Here is a 15,446-nt window from a genome sequence, read left to right on the forward strand (position 1 = left end):
AAGGCAAACCTTTAATGGGAGTTTGTGTCGTTTGCTACTTTAATGCATAAATGACTGTAGGAACGCATTAAAAATGACATATTAAGGATAAAACAATGTAAAGAATATAACTGTGACTTGTTTTAGGGGGCCACACACTCTGAGATAGACAGGGTTTTAGCCCCGGTCCATTCTCCAGGTCCATGACGTCCTGGGCCAGGCTCTGGAAAGGTGAGTTGGTCTCCATGAGGTTCACCTTTGCCCTCTTGGGACGTCCAGGTGATCTAGTGGTTAAAATGCATGTATTCTAACATCTCTGGCTTGATGATTCTGGTTAGCGAACTTTGTTGCAAGTTAACCACTTTCTCTCTCTATGCTTGAGGTATCCAGTACAGCCAGAAAAAGAGTCAGAAAATAGTTTCATTAGCTGACACTTGCAGCTCAGACATGATGTAAAGACAGTGAACAGTAAAACGTGGAAAACAGTGGAAAAGAAACACTCTTTTACCTTTCTTTTATTGTCTTGTCCTTCATTATCTGTTTTATACCAGCCTCCCCCTAAATTAAATTATTGGTAAAGCTGTTAAAATATACATATAATAACATTATATTGGCTTACAACTACTTTATAGTGTGTTACAACCTTTTATGAAATGTTAATTAGTGACCTAGATATCAAAAAATGCTGTTTAATTTCCTAAAATCTAAATGGTTTAAAACTTTGCCTCTAGAGGGCAGTAATGTACCATGAATACCAAGTTAAGTAACATTTCTGAGGCACTTTAAACGACGTTGTGTCAATTTTCATGTTTTGTGATGTCAGATCTGGTTTTCCGTCACCTCTAGGGAAAGAGACCATCACCTTGCCAATGAAGTCCTCAGATGTCAAGACTCTTGTGATAATTGTGTGTGTAAAAACAGAGACGTGTTTGACTGCGGTGGTTTGATTAATGCCTACACAACCTGTATTCATGACAAAATAAGTGTTTTATGTTCAAATAAACCTCATTGTTATATCAGGTTCAGCAAAGCCAGGTGGCAGTAGTACGAGTTTGATGTCATAAGGCGCCATCCCGTTATCTATCAAGTTGACCTGTGGGAGTCCTCAGGTAAATCATCCAAAGGCCATTAAAAGCTAATTGTGTCTGTGGCGATGCAGCTCTGTGTGACTACTGCTATATATCAGAGAAATAGCTGCTCACTGCTGTATGACTATGAGGCATTAAGCACAGACTCCATCAGGAACCTTGTGATCTATTGTTGAATGGCTGCTGAAATAGAACTCTATTCTGGTGTTATAGCAGTCAAACTATAGGCCATCGAGGCAGTCCAGTTTTTTTTAATGGTTTGCTTGGTCAGTTTTAACAAAAGTCTCTAAATAACAGTTTGAAACTAGCTGTTGTCTCAAAAGAGTCAAAAGACTGTAGTTTGAGGTTTTGTGCCGAGCCTTCAGCCTACGGCCTAACAGCAGGAAGATGCTGCACTGCTCTGGTCCTGCATGCATGCCTTCCTGTTATTGTGCTGTATCGTCACGGTCACCAGTTTTACTCCAGAGGCAGAGCGGCACAACATCACTGCATCAGAAACAACAAAACTGATCAAAAAATGGTCAGCAAGCACCAATGCTCCATGTTGGACACCACCACAGAGGTGAAATATTTCACTCTGATCCACGACATGTGATTAGGTGATCAAGTAGCAAGCCTTTTACTGCATGATCAGTTGTAATGGAAACAAAACACAGTCAGCCGTCATAATGATGACCACAGAGTATCTTACAGAGACCAACAGTTCTACAAGACTATCCAATGAGTCTAGACAGCTTGTTGAACTTGTCGAAGCAAAGTTTATGCCTGCTCAAATAGTCACACTCGAAAGTCGGCACAGCGTCGAGTGCTGTGAGACTTGTAACAGTGGTCGTGACCTAATACTAAAGTATCAAAATACCGATTTTTCTTTTCGTGTGCAAAAGTGCTGCGCCCACATCATACTAACGCCGCTCGAAGGCGTGACAGTGTAACGATTTTCTGTTCTAAAGTTGTGGTTACGCACGGTCAAGCACATGTAGGAATAAAGTTAAATCTTAGATTGGTATGGAGACACTGACTTCTCTCCTTGAGATGCAGAGAGCTGTACGTTTGTGTTTAGGAAGGCATCCTTTCTTCCTTACCATTGCTCACAGGTCTTTCTTACAGGATTTCTTCCAGCTGGACCACTAAAATAAGCACTGCTAACTATTGTGGGAATTTCTTGACTTCCATCTTTAAATGGAACCCATTGTACAGTACATATTCTGCTGTAAACTACTGGCAGTTCAGTTTCTACCACAATCTGAGATAACTACTACTTGCAGTTTCCCTAATGCACATAGTGATGTTGTCCGAGAATACATCTCTGTTATCTATCACCATTGCATGTGATGGTAACAGTGTCACTGATTGTGTTGAGGTGGATTTTTTTTTTTCCTGCAAGCAGATTTGAAGGTATTTGGCTCAAACTCTAGCAATGTGGTAAAGTGAACCAATCAAATAAGGGCCGCTTTTTACTACATATTAATTGTGTTTATGAAAACAGGCCCATTTTGATCATTTCAATGGTAACCAAGGTCAGAGGATACGGCTGTGTCATTCCCTGACCAGGGGTCGGCAACCTTTAACACCAAAAGAGCCATTTGAACCCGGTTTCACAAAAAAAAACCCACTGAGAGCCCGCAATACTTTTTGACATCTAAATGGAGCAAAAACGCATTTATTAGAAAGTAAAAAATAAACATACACCTTATTAGTGCTTTGACTACCCTTTTGAGATGGGCTATAAAGTGTTACTTATGAAATCCACAAGTGCTACAGAAAAATTAAATTTAATTTAATGAACACATTTTGAACATTCTGAGTTCTTGAAAAGCAAATGAGTCTGCCCAGACATCATTGAACATCTATTTTCCTCTGATATTTTTCTTTTTTTAGATTTCCCTATCTGGCCTTGTTGGGGTTGAAAGTTGGAAGGTTCGGCGGAATACCGGCTTCGCGAGTATGACGTTTATTTTTGAGCGACAAAAAACAATAAAAATCATACTATTTTATTAATATTTTAATATTTAATATTTCAAGATCGCATCAAGATCTTCCATTTAGAACTAAAACACTAAAACAATAACTAACACAAATAAAATACATACTGTATTTCAGACCATAAGGCACCGTACGAAAAGGCGCAGTCTACTCACATATATGGCGCACCGCCTTACAACAACACACACAAGTTACAAGTGTGCATATTTAAAAAATAGAGCGGGGAGCAAAACTGAGTTTGTTGTGTTATTTAAGTTCTTTATACAAAGTACTAACATTTTTTAAGCACATTACCACAGCACACATCAAAACCCATCGAAGTCCTCATCCTCCGTTTCTGAGTAAACAGCTGCGCTAAATCAAATATGCCAGTTCCACTTCTTCGCTGGTCAGAGTCACTTCCTCCTGCCTTGCGGCCCCTCGGAATGATGCCGGCTTTTGCGAAAGCTCGAACAACGTGCCAGTACAACGTTAGCCCACGCCTCTACAATCCTCCGCAAACCGTGTCGTAACTTCCCGGCGCGCTTCCACTCTTTGTGAAACTGTGGTCTCCAGCTCGGTCATCCATCGCTCCCACGCCGCTCGCAGCCTTACTTTGAACGGCGGTTCACACCGATGTCCAGCGGAGTTCCTTTGTCGACTCCGGAAAATAACACAGTGCAGCGTCATTTGTTTTCACTTTTTTTTCACTTGGCGTGAGATGGGCACGTTGTTTCAACACAGGTTTAACAACACACATAGGGCGCACTGCACTATAGGGCGCGCGCCGCACTTTTTGTAAAAAAATAAGACGTTTATATGCGCCCTTATGTCTGTGAAAATACGGTAAATACTGTTTTAAAAAGTAAATTTATTTTCCAGCACTCGGAGCCGCCAAGTGTAATTATATACTGAGCACCTTTGGGATGAACTGGAACGGAGATTGCTAGCCAGGCCTTCTCGTCCAACATCAGTCCTCATGAATGCTCTACAGAATGAATAGGCACAAATTCCCACAGAAACAAACAAAATTTTGTGTAAAGCCTTCCAAGAAGAGTAGAAGCTGTTTCAGATGCAAATGGGGACCAACTCCATATTAAAGTATGTATTTGAATACAATGTCCCTGTTGGTATAATGGTCAGGCAATACAGTATAAGGTAGTTGCCAATTGGTCATTAGTCTACAAACAAATAAATATGTTGACCTTAGCAACATTATCTGACTCTTTAGAGACTTCAGCGTGATGTACCTATCTGTTGTGTCTAGGGAATGACACAGCCGTATCCTCTGACCTTGGTTACCATTGAAATGATCAAAATGGTGCCTGTTTTCATAAACACAATTAATATAGTAGTAAAAGCGGCCCTTATTTGATTGGTTCACTTTACACCATTGCTAGAGTTTGAGCCAAATACCTTTCAAATCTGCTTGCAGGAAAAAAAAAATCCACCTCAACACAACTCAGTGACACTGTTATCCATCACATGCTAATGGTGATAGATAACAGAGATATGTATTCTCGGACAACATCAATCTATGTGCATTAGGAGAAACTGCAAGTAGTAGTTATCTCAGATTGTGGTAGAAACTGAACTGCCAGTAGTTTACAGCAGAATATTGTACTGTACAATGTGTTCCATTTAAAGATGGAAGTCAAGAAATTCCCCAATAGTTAGCAGTGCTTATTTTAGTGGTCCAGCTTGGAAGAAATCCTGTAAGAAAGACCTGTGAGCAATGGTAATGATCAGAAAGGATGCCTTCCTAAACACAAACGTACAGCTGCTCTGCATCTCAAGGAGAGAAGTCAGTGTCTCCATACCAATCTAAGATTTAACTTTATTCCTACATGTGCTTGACCGTGCGTAACCACAACTTTAGAACAGAAAATTCGCTTACACTGTCACTGCCTTCGAGTGTGACTATTTGAAGCAGGCATAAACACTTTTGCTTCGACAAAAGTTGAACAAGCTGGTCTAGACATCATTGGATAAGTCTTTGTATTAACTGTTGGTCTCTGTAAGAGTACTCTGTGGTCATCATTATGACTGGCATGACTGTTTTTTCCATTACAACTGATCAATGCAGTAAAAGGCATTGCCTACCTTGATCACCTTAATCACATGTCGTGGATCAGAGTGAAATATTTCACCTCTGTGGTGGTGTCCAACATGGAGCACTTGGTGCTTGCTGACCATTTTTTGATCAGTTTTGTTGTTCTGATGCAGTGATGTTGTGCCGCTCTGCCTCTGGAGTCAAACTGGTGACCGTGACGATACAGCACAATACAGGAAAGGCATGCATGCAGGACCAGAGCAGTGCAGCATCTTCCTGCTGTTAGGCCGTAGGCTGAAGGCTCGGCACAAAACCTCATAAGCTACAGTCTTTTGACTCTTTTGAGACAACAGCTAGTTTCAAACTGTTATTTAGAGACTTTTGTTAAAACTGACCAAGCAAACCATTAAAAAAAAACTGGACTGCCTCGATGGCCTATAGTTTGACTGCTTATAACACCAGAATAGAGTTCTATTTCAGCAGCCATTCAACAATAGATCACAATGTTCCTGATGGAGTCTGTGCTTAATGCCTCATAGTCATACAGCAGTGAGCAGCTATTTCTCTGATATATAGCAGTAGTTCACACAGAGCTGCATCGCCACAGACACAATTAGCTTTTAATGGCCTTTGGATGATTTACCTGAGGACTCCACAATGTCAACTTGATAGATTAACGGGATGGCGCCTTATGACATCAAACTCGTACTACTGCCACCTGGCTTTGCTGAACCTTAGATATAACAATGAGGTTTATTTGAACATAAAACACTTTATTTTGTCATGAATACAGGTTGTGTAGGCATTAATCAAACCACTGCAGTCAAACACGTCTCTGTTTTACACACACAATTATCACAAGAGTCTTGACATCTGAGGACTTCATTGGCAAGGTGATGGTCTCTTTCCCTAGAGGTGACGGAAAACACAGATCTGACATCACAAACATGAAATAATGACACAACTGTCGTTTAAGTGCCTCAGAAATGTTACTTAACTTGGTATTCATGGTACAGTTACTGCCCTCTAGAGGCAAAGTTTTAAACCATTTAGCATTTTAGGAAATTAAACAGCATTTTTGATATCTAGGTCACTAATTAACATTTCATAAAAGGTTTGTAACACACTATAAAGTAGTTGTAAGCCAATATAATTGTTTATTAATGTATATTTTAACAGCTTTACCAATAATTTATTTAGGTGGAGGCTGGTATATAAACAGATAATGAATGACAAGACAATAAAAGAAAGGTATAAAAGATGTTTCTTTTCCACTGTTTTCCACTGTTTACTGTTCACTGTCTTTACATCATGTCTGAGCTGCAAGTGTCAGCTAATGAAACTATTTTCTGACTCTTTTTCTGCCTGTACTGGATACCTCACAGCATAGAGAGAGAAAGTGGATTAACTTGCAACAAAGTTCGCTAACCAGAATCATGCCAGAGATGTTAGAATGACATGCATTTTAACCACTAGATCACCTGGACGTCCCAAGAGGGCAAAGGTGAACCTCATGGAGACCAACTCACCTTTCCAGAGCCTGGCCCAGGACGTCATGGACCTGGAGAGATGGACCGCTGGGCTAAAACCCTGTCTATCTCAGAGTGTGTGGCCCCCTAAAACATAGTCACAGTTATATTCTTTACTTGTTTTATCCTTAATATGTCATTTTTAATGCGTTCCTACAGTCATTTATGCATTAAAGTAGCAAACGACACAAACTCCCATTAAAGGTTTGCCTTGAAAAAAAAACTACAAAGCAATAACAAACCTTCTCTATTAAATTCTCATATTGTTATAAAAATTAGGATTTAAACTGGGGTTCAGATGTTTTAACTCATATAATGTGTGTGTTTCCTGTTTTTTGCATGTCGCATGCACTTCCCTTATTTGGACTGTGTTTTGCTGAGGATGACAGGGAGAGATTATTGTAGATCAGTAGTTCAAGGACAGGAGAGACATGAGACAAAGGCCTGAGAAGTGTCATTTTGATACATAATGTTCATTACTGAGCAAAAAACCAAAAAGGAATGTTATGATATTATCTGTATCAGGTGGGAGGTGTCAGAGACAGCCCATCTTTTTAAAGAAATGTATAAGAACCAACTGTTAGAGCTCCTCAAGGAGCCTTTTCTCTGTAACCCTCTTTGTGTCTTGCACTGTTAAATGCTCCTTCTTGTACAAGAATAATAAAATCAACTTTGAATCCAGTCTTCCTTAATGAAACACAAATATCACTTTATAAACAGATTCCTTCAAATCTGTTTTTTTTTTTTTGTTCACTACTAAGTTAACCATCGGTAAAACTCAACACTTCCTGCAGACACTTCAATGGAGAAAATGTTTGGAGGGCAGTTCTTAGATAAAAACACGAAGGGGTAGTAAGGGCAAAATACTCTTATTTGTACATCTACAACTGCAATACTGCAACAACTGAACCAAAAGACAAGTGGCCTGTAGAACTGGCAACACACCAGACTGAAACACACACTGATGCTGTGATATCTAATGTATTACTTACATAGTGAAGTCGGCGTATAGCTTTTGGTGTGGTGAGGAGTCCCCTGACACGCTCTTGGACCTCTTCCCATTCTCTGTGTGGGTCGGACTGAGACCTGACATGATACCAATAATCAAGGAATCAGATTTTATGAGTCATCATTACTTGTTTGAAAAATTAACATCATCTGTCATCTTGCCACCTTAACTGTTATCTTAATGAAACGTGGAAAGAAAAGATGAACTAACAGCCCCAACACACAATCTTCTTTAGAGTTTGCATATGCGGAAATATTTTATTAGATTATCATATTATATTCTCTACCGTTATAGTGATGTGCATGATTATACTATAGATGTCAATATTCAAAACTAGTCGAGCAAAGGACCTGCTGTGCCTGGCCTGTTCCCTGTAAGACTGCCACAGTCTTGAAGGGTCAGGATCTTGGTGGTAGTCTTGTGTTTCTGAAGAGCTGGATTCATCTCCTGATATCCCTCCAACCTGTCGATGGAAGCAGAGAGGAGTGACGTTCTATTGGTATCTTTCATTATCAGATAATCATCGTATTAATACATCTACATAACTGCAAGTGGTTCGTTCCATTCTCTAACACTGTTCTCAATGGCAGTTCTTAAAGATTCCATCAGTAACTTACGTTTATGGTATATTGAGACACTCGATTGAAGAGATTCACATGGCAAATCTACATTTTTGTGTTTCTTAATTGATGTATACAAACATTACTGATTGATAAACATCACTTCATTTGGGAGTCACGGGTTCTAATCTTGTATTTCAAAGTTCCAGGATGTTTTTTCTTCATGGAGAAAATGGAAATTAATCTTTTGTTTATGACTTTATGGAGCTTGAGTCAGGGCGTGGCTAGCTTAGCATAAAAACTGGAAACCAAGGGCCAGCTTCTACCTTAGTTCCAATGTCCAGGCTCCAAAATACACCTTCCTGCTGTGAAGACAAGACTCCAGGAGGCTGAACCTGCTTTAGAGCCGTTGGTACATTTTACTTTTGAACTTTGGACACAGCCAGGCTAGCTGCTTCCCCCTGCATCCTCTCTTTATGCTAAGCTAGGCTAATCAGAGGTCAGAAGTCAAAGAGGAAGAAAATAAACTCTTTCTACCAAACCACTGGTTAAAGATTTTCTTCTGCCAGTAGGAGAATATCTCTCTGAAACAAAAAAAGAGGAAAATTATAAGTATAAGGCAGTATTGGAGGGTAGTATAAGGAGGTCATAATAGGTAACTTATGGTACATTTTTATCATCAAACCAACAGTGAGTCATGTCAACAGAGCAGTATAACGATAATGGTAAATGTTATGAGCCGTTATGGTAAGTTGTTTTAGACTATAAACCCTGTTTAGTAACAACAAAGCAGCTTTATATGAGGAGTTTCTACCTGTGGATGAAGACCTGGTCAAAGGTGAAGAGGAGTTGGTAAACACTGCAGAGCGGTGGGGCGAGGCAGAACGACTGGCTCCAGGCCACGAAGCCAGCATCTACATACATACAGGAGAACAACAGTGAGCAGGTCGAACTGCTACAGGATGTACACAAGCAGGACTGAAGCTGTTTTGGCAGAAGGAGGTTGCATTTTATTGGGACTATAAAAAGACACTGGTTTGAGGCTCAACACAGATATTGTAAACTGGTACGAATTTAAAACTACAGCAAAATCAGAAAAACAGTGAGGCTGTGTAACTTTTCAAAGAAGAAATCACAATTTATAATGAATTTATAACTAATCAAACACACACGTTTAATTCAGTACACTCAGGGGATTTGTTGTTTCTGCCTTATTTGGTTTGGTGTAAGCAGTAGCTCATGTTTTGGCTACATAGATTTTTGTTTAAGAGATGTTATTCAGTCAGATGTTAGACTTTACATCTATACTTTTACACCATATTTTAGAATTTCTAATGGAAAAACAAACAGTAAACGAATTACAGCTCATCAGCAGACATACAGTATGTGTTGTTAGTATGTGTTGTTTCCTGTGTTTAATCACTCACTCAATGATAATGTCTTTTAAGCAACTAACTCAATCTTGGGAAACAAAGGAAAATTCAATGTGCAATTGTAATTGTCGCTTGTGGTCACAGTTCACAGAATTTAGAGTCAGTCAGAATAAGTATGTGTTCCAAGTTTGTCAGACCAAGAAAGAAAGTTATTAACCATCCAGCCAAATTTGAATTATTAAAAATATCAACAAGTTCATGAAGCTCCGGGACTGTGGGGGCGTGTCCGCTGAATGTGCTGAAGCCACGCCCGAGCCACCCTTTAAGGACCGCCCACAAAATCCTGGACTAAAAACTGGTGGAAAACTGTTTGAACCTTTAACTCGACATTTCACTAATATATCATTCAATGTCTTTTCACGTTTTCAGCTGTTTTCCAACATATTAAATGTATTTTGAAAGAAATCTCAGAAATGCCTTTACATGGGTTTTAAACCCCAAACTCACTTCAAATTTCAAGAACCAGTATGTAAGATTCAGGTATCTACATTTACGAGACTTCTTCCACAGAGCCCGGCTCATGTTGGACCACCATGTTTCTACAGTTGTGTTTTTTGCTGCTGTAGTTTTTCCTTCACAATAGGAAGGAGAGGTTGAGGCGAAGGGTTGGCAATCAGTTTGGTACCACTAAATTCTACACACTAGTCTTTTTTTCCTACTCTGATATTGATATATTTTGTTTTTTATTAAATGTTACTAATTTCACAGTCACAAACTTTACTAAATCATCTGCCTGTTATCTGGAACAACTTTGTTTCCTCAGTTAAATATCAGACGATTAGCAGTCCCTAAAACACAGTTCTCTGCACAGTTTGAGAACATGCTTACATCTCTGATGATGTCAAATTTAAGTATTTACTAATGTCTACGACTCTCAAACCTTCTCAGGTGTGAATCATTACATGCACAGGAGAGAATCTATGAGATGAGAGAGGTTGAGTTTGAGTACACTAACTGAAACAACTGTGTGGAGACCTATCTAACTCAGCTCTTCTCTGCCATCTGCTGGCTGGAAGTGGCCTAAGCATGTTGTGTGTGCTTACAGGCTGGGAGGTGCTGCTTGTGTCCCAGTCTGCAGGGCCCGGAGTTGCAGAGTCCAGTCTGAGTCGGGCCAAACGCTGGGTGTTTCCAGCCCTCCGAGGGGACAGGGACCGCGATCTGGACATGTTTAACGGTGACTTGCTGTGTCTTTCCCTCCCGCTTCGTATCCTTCTGAGGTTTTGAGGTGGTTTCCTCTGAGGAGATGAGGTCCTCGCCCTGCTCGAGCGTTTCCTGTTCCTCTTGATCAATGGCCTCTGGAAACAAAAGAGTGAAAATCTCAAAGAGATCTACAGCCTAAATATAAAATGAACAACTCATCCATGGTCATCTGTTACAGTGGTTAGCAGCTGTTGCAGCAGCAGGCACACCATCATCTCAGATATGATGCAATTTGATTTATTACATTTTGAGCCACATAATATAATGTTTACCAAGGGTTTGTTGGGGTAAATGTAAGTCTCTGCATCAGCTGAACACTCCATGATGGTTGTTTTGGTGGAAAACTCCAACCTGGGAGCGATACCCTGAAAAAAGAGAGGAGAGGAGATATTTGTAACACAATGTTCTAGTAATGAGTCCATGAGAAAAGGCTACGCGTGGTACCTTTAAGCCACATGCTTAAAAACAGACATGCACAACGTTATTGCACCGGACCTACTGGAAAGTGAGGTGCTCGGGTCATCAGGACCTCTCGATCCACTCCAGAGAAGGAGGGAACCAGTTTGGGCTCTGGGAATAAGAAACGTCGAGCATCTTCTTCAAACCACGCCAGAGTGTCACCCACTGCAAACACAGAGCAGACACATTCTTGTGTGGAAACAGGAAAGAGAAGCTGGTTTATGTTGTGTCTGCGGTAAAAGCTGTAATTAGAATCAGTGGAACACAGAAGAGTGGATATAAAAGAGAGACAAGCTCACCTGGAGGAATCAGCTGCACCAGTTCAATTCTGACCGTCTCATCTGATGAGAAAGGTATCAAGTTAGAGCCATATCAGACGTGTTCCTCCAGAGAAATTATAGGAATATTGTAGGCTTTAACTTACACTCAAGCATTACAGCGATGTCTCCAGGGTCAACTGCATGCCTGAAAATCTTAACAAACAAAGTATTTTGTTTGTCAGGTTTATTTATGCTGTTCAATATAGACATGTCTCAGAAGAATAACTCGTTACTGATTAAAATCTTTGAGTAAATGCAACAACACATTTCATGTACTTCATTCAGATCATTCACACTTCACGTCATCATAGCTGTCCTTCCCTCCGCGTGGATCATAATTAAAGACCTGCCTTTTCAAAGGTCATCTTCTCATGAAACAGCAGAGGAAAGATGGCAGGGAGACATTCAGACTGACGGTACTGGCCCATGAAGCACATGCTGAGGTAGATATCATCCTTGGCTGAGAGATGAACTCCAGGACATGAAACCTGAGGAGCATCATAAAAATCATAAAAACAAATTATTGTTCCACACTGACAGAATAATGTGCGTTCAATCGAACAAACTGGCTCCACTTTGCAATGCAAGAAAAACTTCCAAGTGCTTCCAAGTGTAAAAGATAAACTATGACAGCTGCAAAACGCATGAACATTGTGGAGTGAACAGTCTAGAGCTAGTTTAATTTGTCCATACTGTAGAGACATAACATGAACATATGTTTAACATAGGAGGATAGATTTAAAAGCCTCATTCTAAGTTAACAAAAACATAATGATTCTTATTTTCAGGTGATTATACATTAAAGCAGACATAGTTATGGATATCATATTCCATTGCCATATTCTGTGAATAGAGTAAATCTGACACACTGGACCTTTAATGGCACATTCTCATATATGGGATGGACAGGAAACATTAAAAGAAAGAGTGAAAATGTGTCAACTGTTCTTCTGATTTTACTTTTTTATTCCTCCTTGTCCAACTAGATCCAGTCCCACATACTGTAATAGGATTTATTATATTTGATTCTTATTTTGACATAACTGACGTATGACAGGTCCAAGTCTACATACACTCTATATGATCTATTCATGTCTAATACCTCTGTTCAGAGGTTTGGCTTGTAATAGATTACATGTAATCAGATTACAAACAAATGTGAAAAAATGTTTAGTTTCTTTAGTTACACTGTCAGAATACTTGATTACACGTCATTCAGTGTTGGAGGAAGAGCAGACCTGTCTGTAAGAACACATTCACACCACACAGTCTGTCTGTGTGTCTGTCTGTGTGTCTGTCTGTCTCTCTGTCTGTCTGAAAACAGCCTCAGTGTAACGTAACATCCGGTGGAGGTGACCATGGAGCCGAGTCTTACCGCTCTGAAGTTTAACTCCACCACGACTTTCAGCGCTTTTCTGGACATTTGACTCTTCTGTCAAAGAGCTGCAGCTGCAGCCGAACACAGTCTACTTCGGTTTAGCGTCACTTTACCTTGTTACCATGGACACCACAACTTCCGGTTTGGTGCGTCCGTTTCTCCGCTCTCTTCCGCAGCTGCTGCTGCAAGAGGAAATATTAGTGCTGTCAAAATTAACGCGTTAATTTTGTCGATTCATTTTAAACAATTAACGCGTTAAAAAAATTAATCGCGCTGAATCGTACGTCGACTTCGCCGCCATTTGGATGTGGCAAAGTAGAGCTTTGTTTCCCAGATATATTAGTGTGTGTGTGTGAATGGGTGTATAAGAGGCATTAACTTAAAGCCCTCACGGAGACTGCGCCCTGCACGGTCGCCCACATTGCCCATAGCTAAAACCGGCCCTGCTTGTATTAGTTTACGGGCAGATCTGCCACATCCAATATGGCGGACGCGTTAACGTATCGCAGCAACGGACCAACCTGCTCAATGAGGCGTCTATGTATATGTCTATGATCTATCCTAACTAAAGGAGAGTCTATGTATATATGTCTATGATCTATCCTAACTAAAGGAGAGTCTATGTATATGTCTATGATCTATCCTAACTAAAGGAGAGTCTATGTATATATGTCTATGATCTATCCTAACTAAAGGAGAGTCTGTATATATGTCTATGATCTATCCTAACTAAAGGAGAGTCTATGGTGGAAAGATGGATAAGGACGGACTTTTAGGGGGAACATTTCATTTTAAAAAGTTGCCCGACGGCTCGTTGGACAAAAACAAGGCAATTTGCACAGTTTGCAAAGCCGAATTTAAATTCCACAGAAGTAACACGACTTTAACATATCACCTCAAAGCAAAACACCCAGTCTACACTACAGGAGTGTGGCACTCGTCAGTATATTTCCTCATTCTGGCTTTTTTCTGTTTGCACTGTGCATATGTGCACCTTAACCCAATAAAATGAATGAATTTAAATATACTTTCTCTGTGTTTATTCTACATTGATTTGATCATTTACATGAATACATATTCATTATAAGCTTCAGTCTCAGAAAAATGCAATTAATTTATTGATACATTTATTGATAAATTAATCACGATTAATTACAGATTTCTTTGCGATTAATTAGTTGTTTTTTAATCGATTGACAGCCCTAGTAAATATCTATCAGTAACATCATCATGTTGATGAAAACTAAATGATGTTTGACATTATTGTTGACGTGGCACTGAATCAGGATCTGATCTGCACTGATTTTAATGCTGAGCCACCAAATCTGTTTTTAACCAATGACCGCTGCTGATCGTGTCGAGGATCATCACACTCTATCACCTCCTGCCCTGATTTCATCCAGTTGGCCCCAAAGAATCCCCTCACACCCAGTGGTACTCCTCATAACCACACTTATGATGCTTCTGACTCTGGATGTAATGAAATGTGTTGGTGACACACTAGGGGCCTCTGCAGCATGATCCTGCATCCATCCATCTACACCCCCTCCCAACTATATGTACCTGCATTCATTTCACTGTGTTCATTCTGTTAATACTGTGTATACTATACTATATATATTATAACATATTCAACCTTTATCTCTGAGGAACCAGCTGCCTCCAGATCGTGTTCAGGCCTCTGTTCAGAGTTCAAAAACACACCTAACTCTAACCCAACACCTCTGAAGCTCACTAGATACCATGCTGCTGTACACACTCAGAGAAACAGAGATGCAAAAAGAAACAACAATTATTGTCTTGAACAACAATTGTGATGAAAAAGCTGCTGCAATGTGACAATAAGAGAAGAAAAAGATGAAGTGAAGCACAGTGTAAGTCTCTGAGGCTAGTGACTTTATTTATTTATGTTTACAAATACAGAATAATATTCAGCAGGAAGAAAATCATACAAAAATAATAGAAATTGTTATTCAATTTGAAATATGACAGGGCTACACTTTGGTGCACTGAACATGAGCAAGGTCACAAAGTAAGAGCAAAATGTTAAAACAAGAAAAGAAAAGAAAACATAAAAAATATAAAGAAGCCAACAATAAAACATAAACATTGAATCAACATGTAAACTCCACCCAGGGACTCTGCGTTGTGTTGTGTTGTGTTTGGGGGGTGTAGAGGAGGGACGAGTCGGACACGGTCGTTGTATTTGCGGCTCGGACGACGCCGTCGTTTATTTCACATTCACACGAGTCACGGGGCCTTGGCAACTCCGTATGCCCGCCCCTTATCACAGGAAAATAAAACATTGAAACATTTCACCTAACCCTGTACCATATCTTTTAAACACAGTAGATAGGGTACTTAAACAAAAGTTAATATTTTTAGATAATTATTCACATTTCGGGAGAGCACGGTTTATGCAGCTCACCTAATCACAGAAAAATAAACATTTGACCGAAATGGCGCTTGCGCGCGT

At 39.8% G+C, this 15,446-nt stretch overlaps 1 protein-coding gene across 2 annotated transcripts; it reads right to left on the minus strand.

The window, feature by feature from the left end:
• Nucleotides 1-5,870: 5,870 nt before the first annotated feature.
• On the minus strand, nt 5,871-13,114 carry spata6l (spermatogenesis associated 6-like). 2 transcript variants are annotated; one of them, XM_019261089.2, is made up of 13 exons: nt 12,968-13,114; nt 11,943-12,080; nt 11,697-11,745; nt 11,572-11,613; nt 11,313-11,437; nt 11,086-11,178; nt 10,657-10,908; nt 8,995-9,094; nt 8,718-8,764; nt 7,971-8,083; nt 7,604-7,697; nt 6,612-6,698; nt 5,871-5,991 (listed from the first exon to the last, which is right to left on the minus strand). In XM_019261089.2, exons 1-12 carry the CDS (start codon nt 13,013-13,015, stop codon nt 6,636-6,638), a joined length of 1,164 nt encoding a protein of 387 aa, XP_019116634.2. In that variant the 5' UTR covers nt 13,016-13,114; the 3' UTR covers nt 5,871-5,991; nt 6,612-6,635. The 2 variants fall into 2 exon arrangements, with proteins under 2 accessions (XP_019116634.2, XP_027143831.1); XM_027288030.1 differs by lacking the exon at nt 12,968-13,114 and having other exon boundaries at nt 11,869-11,949.
• Nucleotides 13,115-15,446: the final 2,332 nt, after the last annotated feature.

This window comes from Larimichthys crocea, chromosome XIV, assembly GCF_000972845.2.
Source record: "Larimichthys crocea isolate SSNF chromosome XIV, L_crocea_2.0, whole genome shotgun sequence".
NCBI classification, from domain to species: Eukaryota; Metazoa; Chordata; class Actinopteri; family Sciaenidae; genus Larimichthys; species Larimichthys crocea.

Bases quoted from the DNA above. Each gene is read 5' to 3' on its own strand.
- spata6l (XM_019261089.2), bottom strand. From the start codon at position 13,015: ATGTCCAGAAAAGCGCTGAAAGTCGTGGTGGAGTTAAACTTCAGAGCG. The intron at 11,614-11,696 runs GTAAGTTAAAGC...CTTTCTCATCAG, and splicing joins CATCGCTGTAATGCTTGAGT to ATGAGACGGTCAGAATTGAA. The intron at 10,909-11,085 runs GTAAACATTATA...TTTTGTTTCCAG, and splicing joins TTTACCCCAACAAACCCTTG to AGGCCATTGATCAAGAGGAA.